The sequence below is a fragment of the Strigops habroptila genome, chromosome 7 (assembly GCF_004027225.2).
Source record: "Strigops habroptila isolate Jane chromosome 7, bStrHab1.2.pri, whole genome shotgun sequence".
In the NCBI taxonomy this organism is placed as follows: domain Eukaryota; kingdom Metazoa; phylum Chordata; class Aves; order Psittaciformes; family Psittacidae; genus Strigops; species Strigops habroptila.
The window spans coordinates 8,603,122-8,619,062 of record NC_044283.2 but is presented as its reverse complement, the minus strand read 5'-3'; the positions used below and the strand labels follow the sequence as shown (position 1 = coordinate 8,619,062).

The 15,941-nt window shown below is 40.4% G+C and overlaps 1 protein-coding gene across 4 annotated transcripts in view; it reads left to right on the top strand.

The window, feature by feature from the left end:
- The window catches only part of LETM1 (leucine zipper and EF-hand containing transmembrane protein 1), a 31,892-nt gene that overhangs the window by 9,833 nt on the left and 6,118 nt on the right, over positions 1 to 15,941 (top strand). For all 4 annotated transcript variants that reach the window (XM_030492822.1, XM_030492824.1, XM_030492823.2 and 1 more), the window contains exons 4-12: positions 3,857 to 4,000; positions 5,011 to 5,148; positions 8,790 to 8,993; positions 9,944 to 10,063; positions 10,685 to 10,816; positions 11,442 to 11,621; positions 12,248 to 12,403; positions 13,861 to 13,995; positions 14,560 to 14,750. In XM_030492822.1, the coding sequence (XP_030348682.1) occupies positions 3,857 to 4,000; positions 5,011 to 5,148; positions 8,790 to 8,993; positions 9,944 to 10,063; positions 10,685 to 10,816; positions 11,442 to 11,621; positions 12,248 to 12,403; positions 13,861 to 13,995; positions 14,560 to 14,750 (1,400 nt within the window). The remainder of the gene's footprint in view (positions 1 to 3,856; positions 4,001 to 5,010; positions 5,149 to 8,789; positions 8,994 to 9,943; positions 10,064 to 10,684; positions 10,817 to 11,441; positions 11,622 to 12,247; positions 12,404 to 13,860; positions 13,996 to 14,559; positions 14,751 to 15,941) is intronic.

Sequence of the window (15,941 nt, the reverse complement as noted above, 5' to 3'; positions counted from 1 at the left end):
TATTTAAAAACAGTCAATGTCAGCTCTTCTATATGGAAAGACCACAAAATAATAAGCTGTTTTAAAACTGGTATAGTTAAACATGATAACTTTAATAGTTCCCATTTTACTGTTTTTAAAGGCAAGATGTTTAAGCAGGTTATACAGATAAAATATTGCAGTGCTGGAAATGTTGGAGAGTGAAAAGTGTATGTGCTTTGGCCGTGGTTCTCTACAGTTTGTGCACTGGACAAACAATGTGTTAGGTTGCCTTCACAAATTCTTGTTAAATGATCAAAAATAGGACTATTTTCTCATTGTTTTAATAATTCCCTGATTGTTTGGTACATAGCTGATCATTTTCATGTGCAATTAAAGAACACATCTTAATGCAGTAAGCAAAAGAGTTTTTCCCCTATATTTGCAAGGTTAGGCAGATAACAAGAATTAAATGCACGTGGAGCAGTGTTCATCTGGGATTACATTTGGTCTCTTTCTACAACTGGGTGGTGGTATTGCTTCTCAGCATCTTCGTGCTGTTTATTTTTGCCCTTTTCCTTCTGCTGGTCCAAGAGTATGCTTGGCAGCTGGTCAGCTGAAACGTTGCTCAGCAATAAATATAACAGTCTGCGCTGACGTAAGAGAGGAGATTATGTAGTGCCAAGAAAGAGTAACTGAGGATAGGGGCGAATGAGGACTGCAGGACTTCTTGAAGTAGCAGTTCTGGCTCATGCTGGCTTATTGAGAGCTTTGGGAAGCTTGGAAAACCAAGTGAGGCAAATTAACTCATGGTTTAAAACAGGATCAGAAATCCTCCAGAGGGCGGGATTGGAACCATTGGTTTTCCTGCCTGGTTCATGTTCACTGAGCCATACTTCTGGGAAATGACATAAGCAACAGTAAAATATGAATGTCATGGAAATACATCTGCTGAAAGATCAGGGCTGCGTTCTAGAAGGCATGAATTAGAAGTAATGCATTGTCTTTGGACGCACATGCATTATTCCATCAGTAGATGGATTTATTCATTTGCTTGCCCTTTAGTTTTGTCATCTAGTGATGATAGAGCTGTCTTTCTCATGTTTACACAGTGGTCTGGCATTTGGCCTTTCTAAATTCTCTTGTTTTGTGCAGTTGTGCAATTTCACTATCAATTCCCTTCTTCTAAATAAAATTGAGATCTATCGTACAGGTACAAATCAGTGTTTACATTGATGTAGCCTGTCTCTTATCTAATGATGTGGTGTGTATATTTTTGTGCAATCCAGTGTAGAAGATGTAGATGAACTGGTTTTAAGAACTACAGTGATGTTATTTTCTCTATCTAGGTTTTATGTTTTCTTTATATGAAGGTAGGGGATGTCCTGTCTCTTGAATGGCTTTAGAACCCAGAGTCACTGACAAGCAAACCGGCCTACAGCAGAACAAAACCCATTACATGTGCTTTTTTTAAACCTTATTTTAAGTTTGTTTCAACACAGCTCTAATTTTACCACTTCAGCCTTCAATGGTAGTGTACTGCCTGATTTAAAGAAGTCTTGAAACTTTGATGCCAAATTAGCTACAACTTTGCAAAAGTTGCTCCTGAATTAAAAATTATATATATGTATTTGAAGTACATATTGCTTTAAATGTATTGAAGTGCATTAGAACTGACATGCTGGAGAAACCTTATCTTCACGCAGACTCACAAAGGAGTTATTTCTGCCTGCCCTTTCCTTCCTCTTTGGAGGCAATAATGGAAAGATATCTAAGTAATCTAACCACATTAACAAGCAGTTGCAGCATGGCTAATACAAGAGAGCTATTGCTTCTGTAAACCAAAAGTTAGCTCCAAAATCCAGCTTTTACAATTGCTGGTAGGGTTTGGCTTCAGCAGGATCACATATCTACACGTGGGAGAGAAGGCAAGAAAAACTACAACATGTATAATATGATACTGGCTGTTAAAAACTAATTGCTGTAGTGCTGCCTCCCACAGCAGGGTGGTTCAGGACATGGCAGGGAGATGGCAATCGCTGTGGAGTTGTGGCAAGTACATCAGCTTTAGAAACTCCTCAGCACTGCCGGGGCGGGAAAAGTGGATACATGAACCATAGCAGCAGGTACAGGGTAGTCACAAGTTTTTCATGCTGTGCTGCCAAATAACGGGTGTGTAATCACGCACCATTGTATTAGGTTCCTGTGCAAGGCTGTTTTCCTTGAAATAACAGAGTGTGCAGCTTCATGATTTATGGAAGCTGATCCAGGACTGAGCTGCTGAGAAAGGCCGGTCCTGCTTGGTGCTTAAGTTTTCCAGCACCTTCTCTTTTGGTTTGTATTGATCTTTTCTTGCTTGTCTGTGTATGTATTTGTGACTTAGTTCTAGTTGAACCAGTGGTGTACCTTCGCACTGTGACTGCCAGTGCACGTTCATGACTCTTCATACACTGTCTCAGGGTAGCGTTAGGTTAGCTTAATCCAGTTGTAAAACTGCTTCCTTGGATGTGGATTTTGCCCTGTACAAATACTTGCACGTGCTGTCTAAAAGTAGATACTGGGTAGAAATATGAACTCTCTGCTTCCCTCTATAGAAATTTTTGAGGAAAATGTACTTATTCTGACTTTTCAAGTTTTCTTCCAAACTTTCTTAGATCTTTTTGACGTCCTTGGTAGTCATTTATCTTCTATGATTGGAATGAATGGAAATATCTCTGTGCCTGTAAACAATGGACCAAAGCATCCCTTCTGGGAAACTGAATTTTTTATATTCAAAGCAAAACGTCCAACTTTGGATCTGTGGAGTTTGTACCTTCCTCAAACAGTATTTAAGACTTTGGCTGGTTTTATGCTAAGGAAGCTGTGGTTGAAGTTTTACTAGCTCTGTGTTCTAGCAAAGCCATCCCAGCCGCATGCGGTCTATATTGGTTGTTGCTGTTATTCCCCTGGATTGGCATGAGCAGTGGGGAGGGGATGAGGGGGAAGCATGCATTTACTTCTGTAATACCATTTATGTTGCCAGTTTTTGCCAGTCATAGCTGTGTTTAGCAAATGATGATGTTGAACAACAGTGCTCTGGCGATAGTGTACTGTAGTGTACATGTGACCTTCAGTCTCTGATTTAGGAGCTGATGATATCCCCAATAAACGCTTATTTGCTTTGTAAAATGAGGCAGAGTCAAGCAAAATCTGCACTCCCCAATACAAACCAAGTTATTAAGCTTCCAGTGAGTCCTAAAAGGTTTGATTATAGACTCTACAGCTTTATACATACATTTGTGGGTCTATAGAAATCAGAAGGCCAGTATTTGATGCAGTTCAAGATTCAGTAACTAATGCACTGGCCTGTTTCAGAGGATTACTGCTCTAGAAAAGCAGTGATTTAAAAATAAAAGAATCTACCAAGCTGGGCTCATTACCCTGGATTTAAATGTACATTACAATTGTTATGAGGCAGAGGGGGAGGGATATTTCATTTTCTTCTTGATTACTTAGTCCACAGTAGCTCATGCATGTAAGAAGTAGTGGAGCACAAATAAAGATGAATAAAAGAAGTTAAGCAGCTTTAACGACAACAAATGACCACCTCCTGTTTTCAGGTGCTTTTAAGAGGTTTAAATGCGATACTTGTTCAGTAATCCTATTGAGACACAGCGAGGCTTTAGAAATACTTTCTATAGTGTTGGGAACTGGTGAAACTCTGGCACTCAGTAGTATAGAGCAACTTGAAGAAAAGGACACTAAAACCTGACTTTGTCACATCCTTTTTCTGTGTTAGTTTGAATATATATATATGTGTGAAGCTTAAGTGGTACTGTAGATGATCATATCAAGTCTTCTTATATGAATATTTAAAATTTTGCTTATCAATACATTTATCTTTTTCTTTCTCTTCCAGTTTCTTCGAATATGTGCCGACCTTTTCCGCTTGGTCCCTTTCCTAGTTTTTCTCGTGGTCCCGTTTATGGAATTTCTGCTTCCAGTAGCTCTGAAGTTGTTCCCTAATATGCTTCCCTCTACATTTGAGACGAAGTCTAAAAAGGTAAGCAGGTCTGAATTTAGAATCCAGTAGTATGGTTTGGTTAAAAAATAGACCTTTCGCTGGTAAAGAAAGAAACCAGAACAATTCTGAAAGTTATATTTTCCTTTTGTATTATGGGAATGCTTTTGTCTTTATGTTGTTTTGCTGATCTTGCTATTTACATATAACAACAAAGCAGTCCCATCCTGCTTCACCTTTTTATATACATGCAGGTGCGTGGGTATCTGGGCTGTAAACTTCTCTTGGGTTTTTTTCTCTCCTCGTCTCCATTGTCTATGACTTACAAAGCAGAAATGAAAGCTGCGAAACTTCATTTTTCTGTTTTGTAGCTTGCAGACCTTGTTTTAACATTTGTAGTTCTTATTCTGGATGCAAACTTCTTGTCTGTGTACTTAATGTTTAAAGTAGCTTCTCATGCATTGTTTTGTTTAAACTTTATTTCTTTTCGTTAGTTAGAGCTTTGTAAAAACACACCAAAAAGCCCCGCATGTTCTCACGTTCAGAGCATACAGGACTTCCATGAGGTTTGTACATAGTGAGATCTCAGTCAGTCACAGATATGATCAATCATGATTGTATACTTGGATCTAAGTAACCATTAAGCTCTAATTCTGTGATGAATTCCTCTTTGTTTGGATGAGATGAAGTGTAGGGTTTCTGTGCTGGATACCAGAGCTGGGAATTACCCAAACCCAGCTGGGTAGGGTAATAAACTAACCTAGTTGGTTAGTTTATATCTTTTTGTTACTAATTCAGAGGGTGCATGTTAGTTTTAGCAGGTGAGGCCACTCGTGCTGCACTTCTCTCTGTTGTTACTGCACCCCATGTTTCATGGAGCTTTGAGCTGATCACCCTATTTTTCAGTGTGATTTGGGGACCTTTGGTGAGAGCAAATATCCTCTTGTGATGTGTTAGAGAAGTGCTCCACATGACTTGTCTGAAGACAGAAGTGGTATTTAGTGCGCGTATGCCTGGAAAGAACTTTTAAAACGAAGTATTTTCTTTTACAGGAGGAAAGATTGAAGAAAGAATTGAGAGTAAAGCTTGAATTGGCTAAATTCCTTCAAGACACAATTGAGGAGATGGCCTTAAAAAATAAAGCAGCAAAAGGAAACGTCGCAAAAGATTTTTCAACGTTCTTTCAAAAGGTAAAACTTCTTAAAAATGTATTTTCTCTTCCTACGAAGCAAATAGTTTGTTTTGTTTGGCCTGTGGTAATCATCAGATACCTTTATTCTGTGGGATTTGAAGAACCAGGATGTAGTACTTTTGGGGGATAGATTCCTTCTTTGCAAGTAATACTCCAGTGGAGTTTTACTGCTCTTAGCTCTGGTATTGTAGCTGGTACTTTCACTCTCTCTTTGCTTCTAGGTGCAGTATATTTCTGCTCATTCACTTCTTGTTCTCTTACTTTGTTAATAAGCTAATTCTGACATAAAAGTATACACCCAGTGATTACTCATGTAGGTTTTGGCCTATTTTTTGAACACTGGGTGTAAAAAGTGGGACAAAGGATTTCTTTCCCGATTAACTGATTTAAAACTTAGTGGGGGAAAAGTAAAAGGTTTTCTGTCAAATTGAATTCTGCTTATAAAGCCAGTTCTTTAAATGCACAGTTGCTATAATGCTGAAATCCTTTGGGATGCTGACTCGAATGTGGTATAATCTGGGGTTTTCGTAGAACGCGAGTGCTATGTTTGCTGCAGAATTTTTCTATTCACAAGCAGTTGCTGACACAGACACTAAATGTCAGCCCTGAGGAGAAGGACTTGGGGGTTCCAGCTGATGAAAAGCTGAACATGACCCGGCGACATGCTGGGCTGCAAGCCAACTGTGTGCTGGGCTGCGTTAAAAGAAGCGTGACCAGCAGGTCAAGGGAGGTGATTCTCCCCCCTCTACTCTGCTCTCATGAGACTCCACCTGCAGGACTGTGTTCAGCTCTGGGGCCCCCAACACAAGAGGGGCATGGACCTGCTTGAGTGAGTTCAGAGGAGGATACGAAGATCCTCTGAGGGCTGGGGCAGCCCTGCTATGGAGATGGGCTCAAGGAGCTGGGGTTCTTCAGGCTGAGAAAATAAGGCTCCAGGGAGACCTTAGAGCAGCTTCCAGTGCCTAAAGGGGCCTGTAAGAAATCCAGAGAGGGACTTACAAAGGCATGTAGGGTCAGGACAAGGGGGAATGGCTTTAAATTGGAAGAGGGAGATTTAGATTACATATTAGGAAGAAATTCTTTACTGTGAGGGTGGTGAGACACTGGTTGCCCAGAGAAGCTGTGGCTGCCCCATCCCTGGCAATGTTCAAGCCCAGGCTGGATGGGGCTTGGAGCAGCCTGGTCTGGTGGAAGGTGTCCCTGCCCGTGGCAGGGGGTTGGAAATGGATGATCTTTAAGGTCCCTTCCAACCCAACCACTCTATGATTCTATATCTGCTTCCTACTTTGATGGTCTTTAGGTTTGACCGTGTTTCTTTTCATCAAGCTGTAGGTAATGATAAGCTATTCCTGGAGAGGTGAAAGGTATCTTCTTAAATCTTCTCAGGATTGGATTTATTTTGGTCAACTCTTAATTGTGTTGCTGCTGAATAGGAGAGATTGAGTTAACAACCATGACTAGGTGCTTTGCTGAAGGTAAGGGTGTAGTCCCCTCCTTTGGGGAGAGTATGTATTTGCCCAGAAAAAGGCACATAAGCCAGGGGATTTCAGACCTGAGCTTCACAAGTTCTATCAGCTAGCTGGAGCTTTTCCTGCTGAGAATAAAGTTTTAAAGGATGGGCTGATAAGGTCATGTCAACAGTGCTGCATAGGTTACCTCGCATAATGATGCTGGCAGGTTCTGGCAGTTGGTATGTGCTTGCAAAGTCCATGTACTTTGAAGCTTCTGTGTACTCATCTGTTTCTGCTCTTTTTCAGCTGCAGGAAATTTTAAATGGTTAGTGATAGGAGTTAGCAGCTGAAGCGCTGACACTGCAGAGTCTGGGAGCATGCCACTGCCATGCTTCATGTTTGGAACATTGCATGTCCTTCTGAAAGAACTGCTGCTGAAACCTGACATTTGGTGGTTAATTTCTATGGAAAGAAATGAGGTATCACTCCACGTTTGCTGGAGGAAGTCCCGAGTTCCTCTGATTAAAAACAAGTTTCAAGCGTGGGGGTGTGCTTTTTACAGCTCTCTATTTCTCATTCATTGGGACAAACTCTGTTGACCTCATTTCACTGTACCAGATAATAAATGTCAGAGCCAGAAGCAGCTTAAATGTTTCCCACCTTTTTGCTATTCTTCTATAGGTGCTTCTGCAGTGAAGATATTTGATGCTGCAAGAGCCATTGATAGTTTTTTCTGTTGGTTCTCATTGAAGGCTTAGCATGTTTTCTGCAGAATTCCAGTTTCTGTGTTACTTTGTAGCTAGGGAGGTACTAGGAACTTTCTGTTTGTACTCTCAAGAAGTACACACTTGACTCTGCCAAAATTCACTTTTAAACAAGGAAGAAAACACTTTCCATATTTCTAAAGTTCTGGTTTTGGCTCTTGTAATGAAGGAGCTGGGGAAGTGCAACAGGGCCTTCGGCCTTTCTTTCTCTGGCTTGGTTCCTTTGCTACACAAGTATCCCGGAGGTTTACGCTCATTCAGTCTTGTCTTCCAAATTGTTATCTCTTCCTGTACTCAGTAGCTGTTCACTGAGAAATTGGGGTTGGCAGGTAAAACAGGTAGGCATGATCAATCAGGCTGTATAGGTAATGTTAGGTTTTCAGACTGTACGTGATGTCATTTAGCTTATGTTTTCTTTACAGGGCTTTAAAGAAGGAAGAGTGGTTGGGAAAAGTGTGTGTGGGGTTGATATCTTCGTACTTACTGTAAAGACTGAAGGGGTTAAGTGACTGGAAGTATTTCATTGTTAAGTTCTATAGATTCTGGATTCAGTGACATCACTAATAAGCACTCGATGATAGTACACTTAAAATAGAAAAAAATCAACATTTATGCAGGTGATAACATTTTACGGTGATCTCATGAGACCAAGGAATGATCTTTTTTTCTACTTCTTCCAACTGTGCTTCCAGTATTTGAATTTAATTACTGTGAAGTGTCATTGGCAACACACAACTTAAAAGCTTAACTTTGCATTTGTACAAGCAGTTGCATAAACCTTCCATCAAGAAGGATGTAGAGTCCTTCCCAAATAGTGTTTTATACTTTGGAATAACTTCAACTACAAGTGCATTTGCACTAAGGTGCTACAGAACAGCCGGGAAGTGGAAGCAAAACAGTATTGTAACAAATGTGGTTGTGAAGAGGATATAGGTAGGTAAGTGTCCAAATCTGTGCTTCACAGGGACACCAACGTTGCAGAATTCTTGCCTTTGGACGTAATTCTCACTTCATCTTCACAGGGTGATGCATTTAATATGATTTTTAGTGATTAGTAAGTATGGGACCAGAAAGAACGCTTGCCAGTGTGACTTCTGTAGCAGCTTTTTATTTGCTCAGATATTATTGTTAAGGTATCTCATGGCAGCGCCAACTCGGAGACCTGCTCATTAGTATACAGATGCATGTAACTTCTGTTAGTTTTAAGTATATGATACAGTATGGTTGGAAACTATCAACACCATCAATAGTTTTGCCTTTTATAGTAAGTTGGTTGTTTCTTTCATGTCTTCCTTGTCTCCTATTTCCTATCCCCAAGTTGATGCAAAGTACTTGACAACCGAGGTGACTATTTTCATTCAAAATAATGCCCAACAACAGCATTTGCTTTGACAAGCTTCGTGTGTGTTTGTTTTTTCTTACAGATCAGGGAAACTGGCGAAAGACCCAGTAATGAGGAGATCTTAAGGTTCTCAAAGCTGTTTGAAGACGAGTTGACTCTGGACAATCTAACCAGGCCTCAGTTGGTGGCACTTTGTAAATTGCTGGAACTTCAGTCAATTGGGACAAATAACTTTCTCCGCTTCCAGCTGACAATGAGGTTGAGAAGCATAAAAGCAGATGACAAAGTGAGTCATTCTAAAGAGGCACTGCTTAGTAATTTGGATGTGTAAGAGTAGTGAGTGTGTGTGGATATACATGGCTCTAGGAATTTTCCTTTTTCGTCTTGTCTTATTTCTGAGCTAACTTGAAACAAAAAGGCTTGAAGAGCTTAAAACCAGAAATAAATTTATAAAGGAAAAGGCAACCTTTTTTAAATCTGCCATTAATTACAATTAAAGTAATTACGTTACAAAGTAAAGTGTTTCTCTGAAAGTACAATTTGTAAGGGAGCTGATGGAAATACTAACTCAGAGATTGACATCACCTTTATGTAGCTGTTAAGACTACATACAGTGTGATGTTGGAGCAAGTTGGATGTTGGAGCTGTTGGAGCAAGTCCAGAGGAGGCCACGAGGATGATCAGGGGCTGGAGCACCTCCCGTATGAAGACAGGCTGAGAAAGTTGGGGCTATTCAGCCTGGAGAAGAGAAGCTGCGTGGAGACCTCAGAGCAGCTTCCAGTGTCTGAAGGGGGCCTACAAGGATGGCAGAGAGGGACTCTTCATCAGGGACTGTAGTGATAGGACAAGGGGTGGTGGGTTTAAACTGAAACAGGGGAAGTTCAGGTTAGATATAAGGAGGAAGTTCTTTACTGTGAGGGTGGTGAGGCACTGGCACAGGTTGCCCAAAGAAGTGGTAAATGCTCCATCCCTGGCAGTGTTCAAGGACAGAGCATTGGGCGACATGGCCTAGTGTGAGGTGTCCCTGCCCATGGCAGGGGGTTGGAACTAGATGATTTAAGATCCTTTTCGACTCAGACCGTTCTGTGATTGTTTGATTCTGTGTTCACTGTTTAAGTAGTGGAGGCTATTTTGTGTTATCACAGCAGCCTCTAGTGGCCATTGTAAAAATACGGACTCTGGGTGTTCACTGATGGTTCTTCTTACATATTAAAGTTTATTTTATTCTTTGTGCAGCTTATTGCTGAAGAAGGAGTCGACAGCCTGACTGTTAAAGAGCTGCAGGCAGCTTGTCGTGCGCGAGGTATGAGAGCTCTTGGTGTGACACAAGAACGTCTCAAGGAACAGCTCAAACAGGTATGTTTTTGCGATGTGTTTTTGCACAGACCTAACTTCAGTTGCTGGCTCTGATTTTTGTGATGATTCTGAGAAGTCATTTTGCATCTGTTCTCATTTAAGGCTTGGCTAAAACAGTCTTTTTCCTTAATAAGCTTTGTCATGTGTACTGTATAAGTAAGTAATAGCAGTGGGCTTCTGGCTTTTGACTGGGCCGTGATGTTTTGGTGATGCAGGTAGATACTTAGACATCAACATATCCAAAATATGTTTGTAATTTTGGTAGGTTTTGTTAATTACTTGTATTACCCTGTAAAGAACTTTTCTCCAAGTAGATCAGTTCTTTGTCTTTTGGTGTTGTCTGGTTTAGAGGAAGATGCATGTGAAATAAAACTCTTTTTCGCATGTTCATTCAATACTTTTTGAAATACTACATTAGCCAAAATACTTCATACATTTAAATGCAGTTGTTGCAATTCCTTGCTGTTTATAGCCTATAGTTCTTGTGCCAGGATATTGACTGATAAATAGTGGGTAAAAAAAAAAAAAGAGTATTTACTACTTTGTGTGTGCTTCACTTGATCTTTAAAACAGAAAAAACATCCAAAAGTTGAAGGCTTGTTTTGTGTATTGCATTTATAGTGGTTAGATCTGCATCTGAACCAGGAAATCCCTACTTCGTTGCTGATTTTATCCAGAGCCATGTATCTTCCCGATACCCTTTCGCCAGCTGATCAGCTCAAAACAACACTTCAGACACTACCAGAGAGTGCTGTAAGTATTGATGTCCTTAGTCTGTAACCAGCTTTCAGTATCATCACTGAAAATCCATTCACAGAAGTAGATGTTCTTCTTGGTTCCTGTCTTTTCCTTGGAAAGCTAAACCATGGGTAGGTTTATTTGAGTGGCTTTCAAACACAGAAGAAGTTGGCTTATATGTGGAGGAGTCTGAGAATAAAGCAAGTAAAGGCAATATTTGATTGCATGACTGTAGACAGTAATAGCATAAAAAGATTTAGAACACACTTTTTGCTTACGTAAACAATGTAAGCAATACATTGGGCAATATAAAGCAATACATTGGGCAATATAAAAATACTCTGGGCAATATAAAGACATTAATACATGAAAATATTGATGATGTTGTGTAGAGAGAAAAATGATCAGAGTAGATTATTGGTAGTCTTGAGAGAAAGAGAATGAAAAGCATACATAATTTCAGGGTAGAAAGTTCTTGTTTTCAAAGAAATAGGGTAACTTTGGGGGGTGGTTAAGTGTATTCATTAGTATACCTGTACTACCTATGTCAATAATGATATATAGACTTCTTACATAATGTAGACATACAAATATATATACACACATATAGACTTTAATAGACTTCTTACATTATTTTTAGGCCAAAGAGGCTCAAGTCAAAGTGGCAGAAGTTGAAGGTGAAAAAGTAGATAACAAAGCGCGTCTGGAAGCAACACTTCAGGAGGAGGAAGCCATCAGAAAAGAAAATGAAGAAAAAGAGATGGAAAGATTGTCTGAAGCTGTAGAGAAAGCCAAAGAAACCCTTCAGGTTGCAGCTGTGGTAAGTTCTGCCCTCAACTATTGAGAAATAAATGTCTGATGTAAAAACCTGTATGTTGTGAGTTATTGCCTCTGGTCTGGGTGTTACTTGCACGAAACTGGACTTCAAATCCACATATGAAAGATGTGGGAGAATACTAAAATAGATTTCAACACAGGAGGGTTCACTGTGAAACAAAAGATTGTCTCAGTCTTACATATGTTGGATTTCTCTGTCCTCTTTATTAGAGTAATAGAAGTCTTTTATTCCTCTAGCAAAGATGGTGGTTTTGTTTGTTTTATTTCCCCCACCTGTACTTCAAATGTTCTTATCTTTGGTTCTTCCTATTTGACATGAATCTGGTAATGTCCTTGTACAGTAGTTGACTGTAAAAGCTGCTGGCCTGCTTTGCTAGTGAATTAAGCCTCAGGAGCTCGCAGGCATAGTTCGTCAAGTGCAAGTGGGTATTTTAATGCGAAACCACTCAATATGTTGCATTTTAACATTGTCTTCTCATGAAAATGTCCCAGTATATTTTGGCAACTGTTTCTATTTTGAGAAGTTGTGCTTTACTGATGCTAATACAGATAATGTTATCTTTGTTTTAATTTGTTTTAATTGAAACTTCATGGGTCTTTCAAATTCAGAAAGATGTGGAATCAGCAGCAGATCTTGAAGCAGCTACTCTGCAAGTTAAGAAAAGTCAGATAGCTGTGGATACTGAACTAGAACTGGCAAAGGCAGAGACGGTGATGCACGCGGAGACACTGAAAGATACAGCACCAGTGTTGGAGGGCATTAAGGTAATCTGGATAAATGTACATTTTCATACTTTTTAATGTAAATAATCACAGCATGCATGTAAGAGCCATGGTAAGTTGCTTGACTGTCCGTCAGTTTTAATCCTCTCACCACACCCTGTCACTTAGAACCAGCCAATTAGTAGATTGCAATTTCTTAACCACCAGTGCAGAAACTGAAGTCAGCACAAAACATCCCTTGGTGTCTCCTTTATCTTTCTGTGTTATTGAAAATAATATACCTATTTGGGGGGACATTTGCTCTGGTTGTAGATGTAATGGATCTGTGTGTGTTTAATCTGTGTATAGTTAACACTCCTGACACTGTCTCTCATAACATCTTCGTAGGTGAGCTTAGGAAATGTGGGTTAGATGAATGGCCAGTGAGGTGGATCAAAAACTGGCTGAATGGCAGAGTTCAAAGAGTAGAATCCATCTGGAGGCCTGTAGTCAGTGCTGCTTCCCAGGGAATGATACTGGGTCCAGTCTTACTCAACTTGTTTATCAGTGACCTGGATGAAGGGCTAGAGTGTGCCCTCAGCAAGTTTGCTGATGCCATGAAGCTGGGCAGAGTGGCTGATACACCTGAAGGCTGTGCTGCCATTCAGCAGGACCTTGATAGGCTGGAGAATTGGGCTGAGAGAAATCTAATGAGGTTCAACAAGGGCAAGTGTCCTGCACATGGGGAGGAAGAACCCCAAGTACCAGTACAGGTTGGGGGTGACCTACTAGAGAGCAGTTCAGCTGAGAGGGACCTCGGAGTATTGGTGGGTGACAAGTTGACTATGAGCTGGCAGTGTGCCCTTGTGGCCAGGAGGGACAATAGTATCCTGGGGTGCATTGGGAGGAGTGTGGCAGCAGGTCGAGGGAGGTGATCCTCCCCATCAACCCTAGTGAAGCCACATCCGGAGTCCTGTGTCCAGTTCTGGGCTCCTCCATACAAGAAAGACAAGGAGCTACTGGAGAGGGTCCAGTGGAGGGCTACAAGGATGATCAGGGGTCTGGAGCATCTCTCTTATGAGGAGAGATTGCGGCAGCTGGGCCTGTATAGTCTAGAAAAGAGGAGCTGAGAAGGGATCTCATGAATGCATATAAATATCTCAAGGGTGGATGTTGCATGGTGCCAGACTCTTTTCAGTGGTGCCCAGCGACAGGATGAGGAGCAATGGCCATAACCGAAAACACAAGAAGTTTCACCTCAACATAAGGAAGAACTTCTTTATGTTGAGGGTGGCAGAGCACTGGAACAGCTGCCCAGGGAGGTTGTGGAGTCTCCCTCTCTGGGAGACATTCAAAACTTGCCTGGACACACTCCTGTGTAACCTGCTCTGGATGGCCCTGCCTTGGTAGGGGGTTGGGCTGGATGATCTCCAGAGGTCCCTTCCAACCCTAACAATTCTGTGATTCTGTGAAAATCACAAATGTGTCTTTCACTAATTTGTATATATTTTCTGTCACAGGGTGAGGAAATCACTAAGGAAGAGATTGACATGCTGAACGATGCTTGTGCCATGCTGCAGGAACAGAAAAAATCACTAACAAAGGAAAAAGAGGAGCTTGAGGAATTGAAGGGCGATATCCAGGAATATAATGAGGTGAAGAATGGAGCATGGAAGTTCTTTTTTTATTTCTGTTCATGTTTAGTTTTAGCATAAATGATTCACAAATTAAATATGATCTTGCTTGGATGTCTGTTAGCCTTTAGTTAGTAGCTGAGTGAATGAACTTTGTATGGGACAATGCAGAGCCTCATTTATGTAACGTGTTTAAAGCTTGGTTAAAGTCATTGGAATACTTCCCACCAAATGAGAATCCTGTTCCTGCTTGTATTCCCAGAGTGATTAGGCTTAACAGGTGCTGCATGCAGCAGTTCTTGTCTTGTCAAACATAGATGTCACTATTACAGGTACTTGAAGTTAAGTAAAATGAATCTTAATCCAATCTTATGAAAGAGGTGGAAAATAACATTTAAGGGGCACATGAAAAAGGCGCATTGTTAAAAGTCATTGTTCTAATTCCAGTTTGGCTTTATAGGTCTATACATTTGCATTTCATTTACAAATAGCTCCTGTCTTGAAATTCTAGTTGAAGTCAGTAGTGTCTGTTGTTGAGAATTCACCCTGACAAAAACTTTTCTCTCTCTTGACCATTTCTTTTAGGATTTGCAAGAGATAAAAGAGCTCTCTAAAACTGGCCAGGAAGAGGCAGTGGAAGAGTCAAAGGCAAGCAAGAGATTGACCAAGAGGGTGAACAGAATGATTGGTCAGATAGACAAAATTATCAATGAATTAGAGACGACTGAGAAGACGGTGGATGTACAGGTGGAAGGTGCTGATGGTCCTCCTGCTGGGTGAGTGACTCGAGAGCACTGAATGTGTCTCTGTTCATCTTCAGTCTTGCTTTTGTCAGATGTGTGACTAGAAGAGAATTAGCAAGTGAGTTGTTGTTTAGAATGTTAATTTATTTTCAAATACAATTAACAAAGTTGTGCTGTAGATTTTCTCTCTTCTAAGGTATGTTAAATATGATTGAAATGAGAAAGGAAAAGAGCAGGTAGAATTCCCCATATGCTAGTCCTGAGGGGGTTCTGAAAGTCAAAGTGTTGATTAGTGTCTTACTGTCCTGTTACTAGCACTAACAGTGATGCAGGTGAAATCATGTCTTTAGTCATGCTCCTCACGCAGTAGGTTTGCCCTGTGTGATGGATGGAAAAGGCACACGATAATGTGGTAAGCATATTCAGGTTTGTTCTTCAGCATTGAAGGTGACAGTGAGGAAAAAAATGGCAGTAAGGTCTGTTCTGTATCTGGAGAGGAATAAGGGAATAGGTGTAATGGAAGTAAGGAGATAATTTTCCATGGTCCATTCCTGACAATTTGCTTCATTTCAACTTTAATACACTTGCAGATTTTTGAAAGATCCTTTGTGATAGTTTCATTGCAAAATTCATTTATCAACATTTCTCCAGGTCATAACGTTACTGGGGAGTCTTTTGGGCAATCATATTGAAGGGCCATATGTTGCATCTTACAGGCACTGAAATACTTAAAAACTGTGACTGTCATTCTCACAGTTTGTGCTTATAAATGCTGTGTTCATGTAGTTTATGCTTACACCATTTTGTGTGATTCCTTAGGAGAGCTTCCCAGCTCCCACAGAGCATTCCTAAACAGAAATATGGATTCTGCTTTTGGTGCTTCCAAATTTTGGGTTTTTTTTTTTCCAGTCTCCAGGGCAAATGGTCATTTGTTTCAAATGTTAAGACTAAGGCAGTCATATGGATGGTGCTACAGAGAAGTTGATCAAAACCATCCAAGTTTGTGAATGAAAAATACAATATAAAATCTGCTTGTACAGAATGTAATCATACTTTATGTAATGGATGGTTTTGTGGATAATTTTTAGGTGATTGTGGATGACTGAAGATTATTAGTTTAAAGATTGTTTAGTTGTTGAAGGCTTGGGTTTTAAATTTGAAGTTGGTGCATCCCCAAGCCATCGAGAGCCATAGAAACAGCACAAGTCCAGAACATTTAGTGGC